Source organism: Quercus suber, unplaced genomic scaffold, assembly GCF_002906115.3.
Source record: "Quercus suber isolate HL8 unplaced genomic scaffold, Cork oak 2.0 scaffold_706, whole genome shotgun sequence".
NCBI lineage: Eukaryota > Viridiplantae > Streptophyta > Magnoliopsida > Fagales > Fagaceae > Quercus > Quercus suber.
In genome coordinates this window covers 114,229-131,595 of record NW_027070147.1, presented here as the reverse complement: position 1 = coordinate 131,595, position 17,367 = coordinate 114,229, and the positions used below count along the sequence as shown (strand labels likewise).

Sequence of the window (17,367 nt, the reverse complement as noted above, 5' to 3'; positions counted from 1 at the left end):
TTGCTCACAAAAATCTCTTGGATAATGGTTCTTGCACCAACCAGTTCTTTCCATACATATGTTCTTCAGATTAAGAGCACCACAAGGACCATCCATCATGTGCTTCACAACAGTTGAATATATGTGTGGGTTTTTATCTTTGTTTGGAAGTTTTGCTGATACAATATCATCAAATGTTTTAGGCACAATAATTTTCCAATCTTTCTTTAATATGATTAAGAAATATGCATGTGGAAGTCCTCTTTTTGGATTCTCAATTACATATACATATGCAACAACTACTCCAAATACTTGTTTCTTAAATAATTCAATTTTCAGCTCCTCTAACTTTGCTCTAAAGACCCAGGCAATCAAATCATGCCGATTTTGTGCTTCTTCTCCTAATTGTAACTCTTGTTTAATTTTTGGCCAATTTGGGTTGCATGTCATAGTGAGAAAAATATCTGGTTTTCCAAAGCGCTGCACCAATGCCATTGCATCCATGTACCTCTTTCGCATATCCCTTGTTCCACCTATGAATGAAGCTGGCAAAATTATTCTACGTCCAACTTTGGAACCACGCGTTTCACCCATATGAATGCTATCAATAATGCCTTGATAGGCCTCAGCTTGAATCTCATCTTGCTTGTTTCAAAAATAATCTAATCTAGTTATTTCAATTTTGATATACATGTCAACAACATATTGTTGAAAGAGCCAACTTGAATGCAACAAGATTGAATTGATAAAAACTCTTATTTGTAATTTATAGCAATTATATTCACAGCACGAGACCACACCTCTTTTCTTCTTCTTCTCTAGTACTAAAAATATAGTTGCATAATGTTAGAAGCTAAATAATCCTATATGTTACGTTATAAGCAACAACACTAATATTTAAGATAATGTTTATCTTTCATTTCCTTGTTAATTAGTTCTGTTGTAGAGCTTGATTCACATGGATTAATTAATACTTCAACTTGAGAAGGCAAATATTTCTTTCCCTTTTCAACTCTTTGTATTCCTTGATGCCAACCAGTATCTCCATAGAGGAATAACAAAGGATATTGTAAAGGGTCATAACAACCAAAGTAGTATTGTACCCTATGACTACCCCCAGAATGACTATAAACAATAATGTCTCAACTACTATAGTCTCTTGAACTATCATCTTCAACCCATATTGTAGCTACTTGTGAAAGCTGAAGGAGTATTATAGACACGTTGGTCTAATGCAGCATCTGATTTTATATGAATACAGAGATCTTTCAAAGTTGGTATATTCTTAAGAGAATGAAAGAATGCAAAATATGGGTTTAGTTTTAATATATCAATTATTTAGGTTAGAATGGATGGGTTTAATCAATCTGAATTATATAGTCTGTTTTGTACTTCATGTTTAGTATCATAGAAATATAGTTGCAAATATGAAGGATGATCATCTAATGGCAGCAAGTCATTTATATAATGGTACACTTGGCCTTGAACCCTAAATGTGTATATGCCCTTGTTTCAGTTACAAAAATTTTGGTCATATTTGTCACCAAAGGATGTGCATGCAAATGTGTTATTATAAGTGTGAATATATTTGAGGAACTCTATTGATTCTTTTGACTTAAAAGTGAACAGCCTATAAAGATCATTGGGAACACCATTGGAGACCAAGCAAATCTCTCCATCAGAACAGCAAAATCCTTTAGGCTAATGATAGAACTTTTTGCTTGATAATATATACATGCCGATATTGGTAACAAAGTATTTGCTTCAAAAGGTATACTTTGTAAGACAGATCTAAGATTTTTGCACTTTAGAATTTTTCTGACTGTAGAACAAAGAAGATAGACACCAAGAGTAACAAGAACCTATTAATTTAAGTTTAGCTGTAAACTAAAAGAAATCTAAAATCTTTAGAAGGACAAGTATCTAAAACGTATAGCCTAGTAGGGGTAGTCTTTTTTATCTATGAGGTACTGTACCTGTACAGCTTTGCCCTAATTTTGTTGGAATCAAACTGGTTACTCCAGTGGAACATGATCCTATTTTGAATGGCATTTCATTATTCAAAACTTTAATGCAAATCTCATAGAAATATGGAAGACTTAAACTATTTGACTAACACTTACCAACTTCAAAGATGTTGTACTCACTAATTTGCTTCTTTCCTCTATTAGATAAATTTAGCATCATCATGTGACAGTGTCGGTTTTCTAAAAGTTCAAATAAGGGTAATAGTTGGTATTTCAGGATATTAAGATGCCATATTTGAGGCTAGAATAATATATATATATATATATATTATATAAGATAGAATTCTACTCTAGCCTAATCTAAGTATATATGTGTGTGAAGCTACCTCCTAGAGACTTGAACCCTCGCCTTGCCCCCCACACCCCACAAGTACTTATACTTGTGGAGTGGCAATCACACCAAGGGTGCGCGATGGTAGAATAATATTTTTAGTAGTCAATTCTTACCTATATTCATTTGAGGATCTTTATTGATCAGTATACCATGGCTGCTAACTGGAACAAACTTTCTACCACTATGACTTTCAGTAGCACATATCGTAGATTTTTTCTTAAGCATTTGTTCATTTCTATCATCAACTGTTGCAACAAATTGCTTTCTTTTCGTCCCACATCCCCATTTACTGATATCTTCTTCTACTAAAATGTGCATTCTAGGACCATCAATCTCTTTAAAAGTTTCCATACTTGCAATCGAATTGATTTAAGCATTCTTAATAGCTTCTTTTGCAAGAGCTGTTCTTTGTGCATATGCTTCCCTCCTTATCTTGCAAATATCTCTTTTTCTCTCCTCAGATAATGCAATATACAAATACTAATGCTCTGCTCTCTTTTGTTGTCCTCTAACACCTTTATTCATATTAGGTAACAGCAAATTAACACCACATGTCTAGATTAGATGAAAAGTGTACTGTTTTACATATATAAACTTACATTGATAGTTTATGAGTGCTTCTTTTGCAAGAGCTTTCTTTTGTGCATATGCTTCTCTCCTTTTCTTGTTAAAATCTTTTTTTTGTTCGTTAGGTAATGTACCATACCAATATTTTGTTCTCTTATGATCTTTTCTACTACCTTTATATTTATTAAAGGCAACAAAAAATTGGCACCATCTTTAAAATTCAATCTAAAAGACTATTGTTTTCATATACTTAAACTTAGCTTTTTCTTTTGAAGTAGTAACTAAGGGATCTGCTGGATTTGTAATGATTGTATCATTATTATTATAGTGTATCACTTCATTATATGTTGATTTGCTTTTCCTTTTTTGGCTAGAACAATAGGAATTCCTCTTAATTGAGGTATCATCTAAATCTTCACTCTCCATGTAATTCTAGGCTACCATGTTTTGATTAAAAAAAAAAAAACGTGGAAATTAAGAGGGCAGTAAATGATAACAAAGTTGGGAACAAACAAGAACAATGAAATCAATGAGAAAGATAAAACAAATATCCACAAATTTAGAATTAGAAAACAAAAAAGCAATATACAAAAAGAAAAAAATAACATATAATTGTAAACGATAAGCAATAGAATCATTATACATTCCAAAGAAAAAGTTCACAAATTGAGAACAATTTCATGTAATTTGGAGCCTTTATTGTACTTACTTGTTGCTTTGGAGATCAAGTACTATCACAATCTAGAGAGTAAAGTCTCAGATGAACTGCAACAAAAAAGACAACATTTATGAAGATAACACCATGAACTTACAAATAAAATAAAAAGAATGCACACACACACATAAACAAAGGATAAACAAAACATAACAACCACAAAAATGCATCATCTAAAAACTAATTATATCTCTTCACAAAAGGCTTACATCATTTCTTAGATTAACTTTAGCAACAAGCATTCCTTTACATGTATAAGTCTACCATATGCCATATTTAACCATCTCTTTAGGTAATATAGACTATCTTTCAAACACAACTTTGTTTCTAAAAAAAACAAATAATCAAAATAAGGCAAGGAATAAGACACCTTTCATCAAAACTACAGGCAAGAAATTATCAAAATCATGTTCAAAATAATTGATAATCGCTAAAAAAATTATTGAGGTTGCAACAAATCAAACCTTGATGCTACAAGCAAACTACATTGCTCTGGCAATTGAAAATTGAACAAGCAAAAATAAATGATTCAAAGTTTCTTGATTCTCTATCTTTATAAAACATAAGCTGAAGATATACTTTGTCTTTTGTGTAGTGAGTAGAGCATTTTGAAACAGTTTTAACAAGATCGCTAATGGTGAAATTAAGAAGGTAGTCAAATTTCATGAATTAGATTGCAAACGGCATAATCAAAACTTATTTTCTATATTGATAAATACATTAACATTGACCATTTGAGCTTAAGCCAAAAAAATAAATAATTTTATAACTCCATACAATTATTATTAACGTTCCCATTAAATTTCTAAATTATAGCCAATTATGTACCTTGTTTACAAGGAATAGCAAGTGAAAGCACAACAATATTATCACAAATTGTATTGAAAATTCGACAGGTAGTTAATCTATATTATACACATCAAGAATTAAACCTTCTACAAATCCACAAAGGAAAAATAATAATAATAATCATACAAAGATCTAGAATGAACCAATAAGCGATACAAAGCATAAAAATTAGACACTTGGCAAAATTATATTTATTAAAAAAAATCTTGAAAATATAAATAAGAATTGAACAATTTAACTTCATTACCTCTGAAAACTCCAAAAAATTCACAAGAACAATAGAAAAACAATATTCCATAATTTACAAACTAAAACAATCAAACCTCTAAAATTAGCCATACAAAACGCAAATGAAAGAGTTTTTTTTTTTTTTTTTTTTGTAATTTATGGTTAAATATTTCTATTGTGTCATAGGTTGTTTTCTTGATATATTAAATCATCATTCTCCATATACATTGCCTATTTCACAAAGAATGCTACTGGTTTGGCATTTAAAAAAAATTATGAATCAAAATACTTGCAATTAAGACAAACCAAGAAATACACATACAGCCAAAGTTCGGCCAAATTAAGGTCATAACAAAGACTAATCTCACACACTATACAATTAACACCAATAATACAATAACAATTGTAGAAAGCTGTTTATAGAACTTACACACAATAGAAAACTATCACACACAAATCATATGTATAGACAATTTTCATAGACTTAAACAATGGAATTTGTATGGATTTCTCATTAACAACTGTCAAAAATTAATAATCTCTAAGAACTATTGGGCAAAATAATAACATGATGAGTTGAAATGACTTCTATAATTGAGTAAAACATGCATATTTCTCTTACATTTTTCACAAATGAGCAAGATTTCCTAATTTAGCAGGCTGAGCTCCAATTAGACTGAGATCCTTTAGCTAGTTGTCATACTAGATAAAAAAAAATATGAAACAATAATAAAAAATATTTGTTTAAAAAAAAAATCACCAATTGAAAACAAAATTAAACCGAAGAGAGATATAAAATACCAAAGGTCACTAATTTTTAAATATTGTTAAAAAATGAATTAATATGTTGTAGACCCCAGATTAATAGAAGAAGGGGAAAATAAAGTATGATGAATATATACTATTGGTTTTACTCATCTCAATTTGGTTACTCTACATCCCAAATTCCAAAGCAAACACTATCAGAAAACAAAGCTGACCTTAATAACATGCATGTATAAAAATAAATATTCAACAACCACTCCATATTTCTTCATCAAATGTTTAACGGAACTAAAATAGAGTGATAATCAATCTTCAAAAAATCATCAACCCATAGACTCCATATTTCTTTATCAAATATTTAATAAAAAATGAAGCAATGAAACTAAAAGAGAATGATAAATCAGTCTTTAAGAAATCAATCAACCAATAGAGAAGAGAACAGAACTAAAAAAGAATGATAAATCAGTCTTAAAAAAATCAATCAAGCCATAGAGAAGAGAACTTTAGAGAGAGATACTTGTATTGTGATTAGCTGAGAATGCCGAACCACAAAACAGCAAAAAGTTTTATCTGATCCTCTACTTCTCTCTCTCAACTTCCAAGAAACCCATACCCACCCACAATCTCCACCAACAATCTTAACTTCCAAGAAAAGCACATAACCCACGACCATTCTTTAAACCACACAACCTTTTACTCCTACAAACCTATAGCCCTTTGTCTTTGAGCCTTATCTCCCCAAATATGTATGGATTGCAATGGCACCACACACATACTCTGCTAAGCTTATTTCTTTGTCAGAGTCTGCTAGAAGAAGAACATATTTCTTCCACTTTTGCCTGCCAGACTTGCTTTTCTATCTCACGCAAAAACATTTGGTGAACTATAAGAGATAAGAGATGTGGCCGTGGGTTATGTGCTTTTGTTTTAAAAATTTATATTAAACCATATAAGCCCAAATAAAACAATAATAAGATATAGAGAAAAAAAAATAGTAAGATGAAAGCTTTTCTTTTAAGCCCATATAAGCCCAAATAAAACAATGATAAGATAAAGATAAAGCAATACAATGTAGATAGAGGAATGAGATGAAACGGAGAGTCTTGGGTAGTGATTGACGAAACCAAAAATTCACTGTAGAGGCATTCACACTTTTTATATAGTTAGTAGACAAAAGGTGTAGCATAATATAATTAGAACTAACAGAAGATGTTCTCATATGTCTTCAAGTGATGCCAAAAGTAAATCCCCTAAAATCGTAAAGTAAAAACATTAACTATGTTATAAAGACAATGCATTAAGAGTAGCCACACCAACAAATTAAAATTAGGGATAATTACAATTTGCCCACCTGTGGTTTGACCCGATTTCTATGTGCCTACCCGTGGTTTAAATTTTGACACTTTACCCACCTGTGATTTCCTCCGTTAAGGCTCTGTTACCCACCTCTGTTAAAAAGAAGGCTAAATATGTATTTTTGCACAATTTTTATGTCTCTCTCCTCCCAAAACATAAAACACATAAAAATTCAAGAGAAAACAAGATCAAAATGTGCTATTGGTAAAAAATATTATGCAATTTCTTAGAACTTCAACTTGTATTTGAACTTATCATCTCAACTACAAATAAACTAATTATACGTCTGAAAGCATAATAAAGCCAAGACGTACGAGAAAAATTAGATAAAAATTAAAACTCCTAATCTAACTCAACAACGTTCAAATAAATCAAATCAAATCTCCTACTCCTCATGTCCAAGAACTAGAAACCCAGAAAAGTAGAAAACCCAGAAAATTTTCTGGGTTTTCTACTTTTCTGGGTGTCCCTTTGAAAATTTCAAACACCTTCTCCACAAAACTGCCTGTCCCAAATGAAACATTCCCCACTTTACCGGCCCATATTTACTTTCTCATCTTTCTATTTTTATTTTAGGCAAATTTCAGTTAACAAATATTTTACATATATCATGCACTACATATTTCCTTTGCTCGATTCTCCGCCAGGAGTTTGATCAATCTCTCTCTCCAACAAAGCCCAAAGGTGATATGTGATATGGGTTTTGTAAAGTTTTTATCTTTTTAATTTCTTTTTTTTCCTCTTTGAGGATCCTGGAATTGGATATTGGGTCTGTTGGTATATTGTTTCTTTTTTTGAGTGAGAATTTGGAAGTGGGTGTTGGGGAATTTTTATATTTTCAGAATTTGAAAGTGGGTAGTGGAGATTTTGATTCTTTTAGGATTATGTAGAAGTGGGTATCAGAGATTAGGATTCTTTGGAGGATATTCATTCGTGACTCTGACCATTTAGGGTGAAAGAATATAGGACTTTCTTTGTTTTTGTTTTTGGATGGATTAATTTAACAATATCCAGTAATATAGGATTTTGTTGGGTTTCTTTGAAGTTTACGAGGACCTGATAACTAATCTATAAACAATCACATCTTGGTCATTTTTTTCTAATGGTAGTTTCAGAGTGGGTTGTTTTTTATTTGCACAAAATTCTCTGTTTCTCTCTCTCCCTGAACATCTAAGTTTAGTGGGATTCTGACCGTTACAACCAACTTTTTTCTGAATGTGTTTTGAGAGACTTAGTTCCGGGTTGTTATTAGTTTGGTAGGCCTAAGTGGTTCTGTAGAGAGAGATTAAGAATTTGCTTCTGTGCGTAAGTAAGTTTTCAAAGAACTGTCGTTTGTATTGTTCCATTTGTAAAAAGTAGGGAACATGTTGTGCTAGGAAGCAAGTTTGTTTGTTTGATTCAATAATCCTTGAGGGAGGGTCATGAGGCTTCTTAGCATTGTGGGGAATTCATTCGGATGCTCAGCATCTGGGGAGCGCTTAGTTTCGGCTGCAAGAGATGGGGACCTTCAAGAAAATTTTCTGGGTTTTCTACTTTTCTAGGTGTCTAGTTTTTGGACATGAGTAGCAAGAGATTTGATTTGATTTATTTGAACATTGTTGAGTTAGATTAGGAGTTTTAATTTTTATCTAATTTTTCTTGTACGGCTTGGCATAATATTATGCTTTCAGACGTATAATTAGTTTATTTGTAGTTGAGATGATAAGTTTAAATACAAGTTGAAGTTCTAAGAAATTGCATAATATTTTTTACCAATAGCACATTTTGATCTTGTTTTCTCTTGAATTTTTATGAGTTTTATGTTTTGGGAGGAGAGAGACATAAAAATTGTGCAAAAATACATATTTAGCCTTCTTTTTAACAGAGGTGGGTAACAGAGCCTTAACGGAGGAAATCACAGGTGGGTAAAGTGTCAAAATTTAAACCACGGGTAGGCACATAGAAATCGGGTCAAACCACAGGTGGGCAAATTGTAATTATCCCTTTACAACTTCTAATGTATAAGTTGTAGAAAGCAGATATAGATATTTTCAAGTGTAATATAATACAATTAGTTTCAAATAATACATCAAAAAAAAGTAGTCACACCATGTAGTGTAGGTCAATTGCTAAAATAAAGTACTAACCAATAAGTATTTTAACTTGAAGATGAATCACCCCCATAGGTAAGAACGTCATCATAACCCTTGCTCCTCAAAAAGTTAAGAATATTCTTTTGGACCTCTTCTTGCTTAGCTTGTGCCTCTTGGTCCCTAGCTCGCTCCTCTTGGTCCCTAACTCTTGCCTCTTTGAGCTCAATTATCTCATTTTCTAGCCATTGGATATACTTCACTGAGGAATTAGATGAGGCGGTGGTTACTAGAGAAAAGGAAGGTCTCATGCCAAGTCCTTTTACAATACCAGACTTCTTCTTAAAAACTAATTTTGAGATCTCTTCTTGTGTAAGGGGAATTGCATTAGGATCTTGACAATGATCCTCTTGCACTTTAAGAATATTTTCCTATAATTTGAAAGAGAGAAAGAAACAAACAATCACAACATTAATACTATATATGTTATAGCTTTACAAAAATGATAGGAATGGAATGATACACATACATACATCGCTTCATCCTCATGGTGTATCCACATATTTGTATTTGGATTGAAATAAATATCTTTGAAGATTTTTGCCAATTCAGGAACTTGATCGTCATTATTATTTGTCTGATTAATTAACATTCGAGTGTTAGATAGATATAGTTAATTAATCACAATAAGTAATATACTAAGGTTTAAGAAAATGAAAAAACACGCACCTCCTCATCAACCTAACAGCAAGTGCCTCTGTCTCGCATCTATGTTTGCCTAAAGTTTTCTTCCTATTTTCAAAGTTCTTTCTTAATTTTTTCTAATAAACAACATTCAAGATATTTATTAGATCATGAATAAAACAGTATACATTTACTTTATCTAAGTATTAATCTAATCAGTTGACAACATAATATAGCAAACATTAGATAATAATAATATATGCATAAATAATTTACCAACCATTCCTCATTGGTCCATCTCCCATCAATGAGTTTAGTCCACTGTTCAAGTGTGGCATTCTTTTGCGGGTGGCTTCTTGCATAGTCAGCACCATGAGATTGTACGAGCTTTTTATGAGCCTGATGCAACTTGTTGGAGTTGCAACTCAATAATCTTACACATTTTATATTTAATGTTTTCGTTACCAAGTTGGAATCTCCTTATTGCTCAAACTGATCCTGTAAAATGAAGTGTATATGTATTATAAAAATATTATTACATGAATTTAATATGCTTAGTGACAACAAAGATGAGTTAGACGTTATCAATGTAAATTTACTGTGATATTTTGAAGCATCACATCTGTAGTAGCAACATCAACACTTTTCCAATTTTGCACGTTGTAATAGAACAAATTACTTTACACTTGTATGCCAATTTGATTGACAAGCTTGCACGCATTCTTCCCAACAGGAGCATCATACTTTGCAGCAATATGTACTGGCAACTTACCACTTTTTTCAACAAGTGCCTGTATTGTTATACCACATGTTGTTCCACGGGTATTTCTGCTAGTAGATTATATTTAAACAATATTAATGATAAAAAATTATACATTCCATGTATATTATAGCTAAATTAAGTGAAGTATAATCTCAATAGTAAAAACAGGGTGCAGTTGTAAGTAATTATGTTCTATGTAATTACTAGTCGTGCTAGTTAATGTGTCGGTAGTCTGCGCCTCAACACTAAAAGAACTTTGGGTGGGAGGATTTGCTTCAGGAGGTGTTTTCATAGATTGGACTGTAGATTGGACCACCAGGATAGATGCCTCATCTCGTGAGCGTGTAAGTCGTCTTGGTGCCATCTGTAACTAACAAACATACATATAATGGAAGAATAAAGTCATTACAAATAATAGAACAACAAAGTTATTATCATCTATTGTACCATATGGAACATATATTGTACCTTATGGATTACAAAATTAGATGACTCATCATCATTGTCATTGTCACTAATAAGTGGTACATAATCATCATCTACCATAACACTAGCAGAATCCTTTAGAGAAGTTGAGATGTTCTTCAATTCCAAAGTATCAATTCTCTCTTAATTTTGCCTCATTCTATCCAATCTTGCCATCTCATACCTCGGTATATTATGAGTGTATTTGGCTTTTTTGGGTATTTTTTGAAACTATGTATTGACATGAAAGATAAGTACAATTGCCACTAACTTAATGTCATAGTCCACACCATTATCCATATCAAGAAATTCATAAGTGCAAAATTTGAACACAATTGCTATTAACTCAACACAACAAATGACTACATCAATATCCATATCAAGTTCAAGATAAGTACAAAACGTCTCAATAACAAGTACTACTAATTTTACATATCATAATTCACACCATTATGGCATTATCCATATCAAGCAATTCACAAGTGCTAAATTTGAACACAATTGCTACTAACTCAACACAACAAATGACCACATCAATATCCATATCAAGTTCAAGATAAGTACAAAACAATGTAGATGCATGTTGTTAGGTCAAACCACATTAGTAATGTGTTCTCATTTTCTCTTGCTTTCACACTTTTTTTAATCCACAATATACATCATTATTTTTTATTTGTTAGATTTTAACATGGGATAAGAGCTACTTTTTTGTGGCCTTCAATAGGGTTCAAACAATCTATTATCAACCATCCTTTGACTCAATAATCGCTTATGATTGTTCAAACTAGCATTGCTGCCTTTATTGGGATTAGACCCAATCAACCACCATCCTAGCATTTTCATAACACTTTCTCTTAGATTGTAGCCCCAAAACCTCCATTTTTGTAACCCCTTGATAGATTTCTAAAAAATCTGTTGATAGCCAATTGAGAAACCCAAAATAGTTGGACACATTGCCTAAAGTGATGAACACATCCCTTATTGTCTAATGCATCAAGCACAACTTTACTTATACATTGGCATCCGCAACACGTGGCACACATGCCTAGCCACCGCATCTACCATGTTATCCATGGTCATCCATGATGTCGCGGAAGCCTGAAGAAAGCATATACGATATTCTCTTCATGGAACAGAAACTAAGCTATTAGCTTTTGGTAGTAAATGTAACACCCCATGATTTTATTACTAATTTAATTCTTACATGTAAATAAAAGAAGGCACACAATCAAATGGATTTAATTGATTTTGGCCTAAGATATTAAAAGTAAGATAAATACTATGAAATATGAAGCCCAAGTGAGGTGTCGTAAGAAAATATATGGGCTTTGATAAGCTTTAAAAAAAAAAAAAAACTCTAGTCTTTTACTTCTTAAGCTACACGTGTATTTGCTAATGGGGCTTCCTTTTGCTTCAGCGGCAGCACACTATTGAACCTTGCTTTGCTTCACTATGGTTGTGAGTGGAGACTGCAAGTACGGCTCTCTTCTGCTCTAAACTTAGGAAGGTTGAAATACTCAATGGCTAGCTTTTGTTCCCACTCTTATAGCATCTATTATTAGCGTACCTAATAGAAAAAAAATAGGGCCTGCTGTTATGGATCTAAAGCTAGGATTATTATATTAGAACGAGGGTGCTTTGTGGTTTATATATAATTGTTTATAGTCTCACTAATTCACCGCCATTGTCATTGTCCATATTCGTATCCAGTAATGTCCTCATGTCCAGCGGCATCAAGGGAATAATAGGCAACTGGATTGATAAATTAAGAATACTATACGTGGCTTCCAATATTAGATTGGATAGATATAATGTTAGGGTGGATAGATATGAATAAGTTATATGGCTATTACATTCAAGTTGATCAGATATTCATTATTTGCCCATATTGAAGTTTCATGAATACTTATGATTACGTTAATGGAAAATCTAATTAGGCAGCAATATAAGTCCAAAAATCTGATCAAAGCTGAAAGTGAATAAATAGAGAATTTTGGATATATCAGTGTGGTATAGGATAAAATTTTTTTAAGTGTGAAAATTGATTCTAAGTGGGAAATTGTGTATTGATGGACCTATCTTTGGTTTTGCGAGGTTCTAATTCTACGGGTTTGTTGTGATTCAAGGGAGGTTGGTTTCATATTTTTGCAACTAAGTGGTAAGTGGTGTTTACTAATTTTAGAGGTTTTCCCAAAATAGTGTTGACTATTAAACTATTTTATATCAAAGAAATATGTTGATATCCTATATATAAATTGATATTTTACAAATGTTTGATGTGCACATTGACTATTTGTTTTATAAAAAACTTGTGGGACAACCTGAATTTATTTAAACTTGTATGTGTGAATATATCTTTATATTTTTTAGAATTATGAATGGATTATTTTTGTGAGCATATTGAATATGTTTTGAAAACCTATGGCCAATCGTGATTAAAAGCTCAATATTGTATTTAGTTCCTAACAGGGGACAATCATACAGCATTTAGTCTTTAGTAAGGGATGGTCCCAAAAAGGGGACAGTGCACATTTGATAGCTCCTTAGTAAGGGAGTATACTATTAAGGATCCAAAAAGGAAGCTCCTTAGCAAGGGAGTGCACCTTTAGGTTTCAAAGGAGCCATCCTTAAGAAAAGGGATGAAACGAAGGTTCTAGTCTTAAAAGGGGACAACACAACTCTGTCAATGGGGCGTAAACATTGATCACGAGAAAAGCCGAAGAAATTGTTTATATGATGGTATGGATATATATATGTTATGATGGCTCACAATATAAAGATATTTTTTTATATGAAATATTTGATGATAAAATATTGATAAGTTACAAGTTATGAATTTGTTGTAAGAATTATTTATTTGAAAGGTTTGTTCTCACAGTCCAATGTTAGTGAATTCTACTTATTGAGTTATCTCCCCCCCCCCCTTCTTTTATTTCCACGTACAAATACATTAGAAGGATTATTGGAATAGAGATTCTTGGAAGACAACAGTTAAGAATTATTCTGTGGAACTAAGGATTTTATTATTATTTTTATGGTATTAAATATTGTACTGAAGAATTATTTGAAGCATGCTTTATCTTTGGTGGATTAGAGCTCTGACATTTGTAATGAGATTTTAGGTTGCTGGTTGCTTTTATTTAATATTTTTTTTTATGAATTATTTAAATTGAATAGACTTTTATTATTTATGATTTTTGGAAGTTACAATAAATCTCGAATCCACGAGGGGTTTTCCTGAATCCACAAGTAGATAGACTAAAATCCACCAGAGAAAGAATTTGACAAAAGTCTATGTTTATTGATAATAGCCCATTTTGCCTCTGACGACTACAAAACATATAAATATTGAGAAAAACGTCTAGAAGCCTAATTCGCACTAATTATGTGATTAGGTGACAAAATACCAAAATTTACCAAAAATGGAAAAATTGAGTTAAATGCAGAATCATAAACTATTGACCTTAAGTGTTGTCTTAAAACAAGCAGGATCTTAATTTGACTTTTGAGTAAAAAGTTATTAAAGAAGTAGAAATTACTATAAACGGCAAAATCACAGTTTTTGGGGCCTCAATGAAGGAATTCGCCATTTTTAGGGGTACCTTATAGCAAGACAATGACTATTACTCAAGAGGCCGTTTCACTTTAGCTTGCCAAATTTCATGTGATTCCAACTTCGAGGCCCATGATTTCTATTAGTGCCTTTTTACCTTGCGCAATGATTTCAGGCACGTATGAGAGTCCAAGAAAGCCATGAAGGTCTATTCTACATAAGTCCACTTGTTAACTCTAGAGCATGACACCTCAATAGGATGCCATCTATTGAGTTGTTAGATTTTGCCACGTGTGTAGGGTGTGTCTTATTATTAAGGAAAAGTCAAGAGATATAAGATAATTTCCCGAAAATTTTCACACCCAATCATCTTTATTAGGTTTGTGGTGGATTCAAAAAGAGTGAGTGGACAGAATTTTTTGATGTCACTAATAGAACTCTAATAGAAATTACCGTCGATATAGTCATCCATATTTTTGTAAGTTGTAATCACTTAGCTGCATAGAAATGATCAGGTATTAATAACTTAATTGCGGAAGCAAGGGCAAAGCTACTTGGGCCCCCCCCCTCCCCCCCCCCCCCAAATTTTTAAAATTTCCATTAGAGTATATAAAAAAAAAGACATGGGCCCCTCCAAGAATTAAATCCAACCCCCCCCCCCCACCCCCCAAAATTATTTTCAACAACCAGTCCAATACAACTTCAAATAAAACAAAAATATTTGTCCATATTTAGCCAGCCCAAAATCCTTAATCATACAAAATTCTTCTTCTCTAAACTAAAGGCACTTCCAGCCCAGCCCAACCCCAAATCTGAAATCCCTAATCCTAATCAAACGAAACAAACTCTTTAATCATCACCTCACACTTTTGCCTAAATTCCTAGTCTTCACGTAGTCACGCCTCTACGCTCTGCTTGACGACCTTAGTTCATGCTGCTTGAATTCCCAGTCCTCACATCATGCGGCACACCTCTCCAGCTCGTCGTGACGCTATAGCTTCACTAGCAACTGACCTGACCTAGTCTTCATTGCTCAACCTCAAATCCTAAGGCCCTTACCTCAATTCCTCAAGGTATCTTATTCAGTCATTCTCATCTCAGTTCTCTCTTTTTTTCTCTAGAACTGAACTAAATACTAAATAGCGTAATAGAAATATCAAGTATGTGTGTGTGATATTTTTTGCCAGTAAAGCAATTTATATTTATTTGATTTTATCTTTTTGTGTTTATTGTTATTGGATTCTTTATTCTTGACCCATTGACTCTATGTCTCAACCTTTTTGGCTTTTGTGTTGTTTGTCTCTTGAGTGGGTCCAAGTGGGGTGAGGGCCAAGAGACTGTGTAAGAATGAATTTTATATGATAATTTATTATATCTCTCTTCCAAGTTAGTTTATCATTTTTTGAATTGATTTTTTTTTTTTTGGCATTGAAATTAGGTGCCAAATAATGAGAAATGACAAACAATTAATGCATTTTTTAAGAAAAAGTTGTATGTCATTCAAAACTTAAGTAATCTGTAGAAACAAATGTTGATACTTCAATGTCTGATGAGCATCCTTCTAAATGTTCAAGAATTCAATCTAAAGGGATAGACCATGATCCAGGATCACGTAAATAAATATATGAATTCCCTATCAACGAACAAGATGAAATTCAACTTGCTTATCTTATAACAGGTCCATATTAACCTAAAAATATAAAGTATCCATACAAAGGACCGAAAAATTATCGTCGTAGTTTTCAATTTTCGTGGTTTGAATCACATGAAAATTGGTTGAATTATATTTTAGTATATCTCTACTACAACCCGACTCCCAAGTAATTATTTCTAGCTACCCCCTTTTGCAGAAGGAAAGCGGGTTGTTTGAAGGTGATAATTTTTACACACACAAAGAAAAAGAGAATAAAAAATAGGAGCCTAAATTTTTTTCCTTTTTGGTAATTACAAAGAAAAAGTGTAGGGATTACAAAGAAAAAGTGTAGGACAGCACTCTCAATATCCAATCCCTTAATCGTTGCTGTTTTGGTAACAATATGAAATAGATTTGCAGCCATATATACTTGATGATACCCGGACTAATTAACCAAACAAATAACTACAAAAACAAAAAATGTTAATTAGCCACAGACATGTTCGAGAGTCGACTTGGTGTTGGCCTGAAATTAAACCACCGGAGGCTCAACCTGCGTGGTGGTGGTGTCAATGCTCTCCTCAATACCTCTTTTCTTGCACTACGCTTCTTCAATGTCTCCGCATGAGGCACTGCATAGCCGTGACGGGTACACTTGACCGCCCCCGGATGGTTCGAGCAAGTGCAAACCGGCCGAGGCCTAGGAGATGATGATACGGCATAATTGTTATTCTTTCGTAGCCCTCGATGTCCTTCCATGGCGTCTCTATTGAGTGATGACCTCCCGGCTGGTACTTGTAGCCTTTGTGCAGCTAGTGATTTGTGAGGAATCCTTTGCATATTGTAGAAGTAATCAACTAATAAGAATAGAGTTTTTTTATTTTTGAGTGCGGGCTGCTGCTGCTGGGTTGAGATGAAAATTGGTTGAGACTTTGAGATTCTTCAGATATGGAGTGGGTGAGTGGTGGCATATACATTTTAAAGGGTTGAATGATGCAAATGAATGATATGAGAGAATTGACTTAGAGAGAGAGAGGGAGGGGTTAGTGGAAGACTTTGTCTGAGTGTTCAGACTTTAGAAAGGTTAGGTCGGCGTGGAGTGTTTGACCAATTCTAGACTTGGAATGTGGAAAGATACTACCTAGCACCAGCCACTAACACTGTTTTCCACTTTCCAGGCCCTTTGAAGTTTGAATGGCAGCCGCAATTCCTGACTTGGTCTCCACGTAACCCCATGTTTGGTTTTTTCCCAACAAGTATCTCCACTTTTGGTTGCACGTGCGAGGCTCGTGCTGCCTGTGATAAAATTAAAATAGATTGTTTTTATGGAAGAAGTACGAAGTTATGTATTTAAATATAAAATAGTTATTTATTATGATA

At 32.9% G+C, this 17,367-nt stretch overlaps 1 protein-coding gene across 1 annotated transcript; it reads right to left on the bottom strand.

Moving 5' to 3' along the window:
• Positions 1-16,257: 16,257 nt before the first annotated feature.
• LOC112030771 (uncharacterized) lies at positions 16,258-16,991 on the bottom strand. Its single transcript, XM_024063437.2, has one exon. The coding sequence runs from the start codon at positions 16,825-16,827 to the stop codon at positions 16,471-16,473; it is 357 nt and encodes a 118-aa protein (XP_023919205.1). The 5' UTR covers positions 16,828-16,991; the 3' UTR covers positions 16,258-16,470.
• Between the last annotated feature and the right edge of the window lie 376 nt (positions 16,992-17,367).

Bases quoted from the DNA above. Each gene is read 5' to 3' on its own strand.
- LOC112030771 (XM_024063437.2), bottom strand. From the start codon at position 16,827: ATGCAAAGGATTCCTCACAAATCACTAGCTGCACAAAGGCTACAAGTA.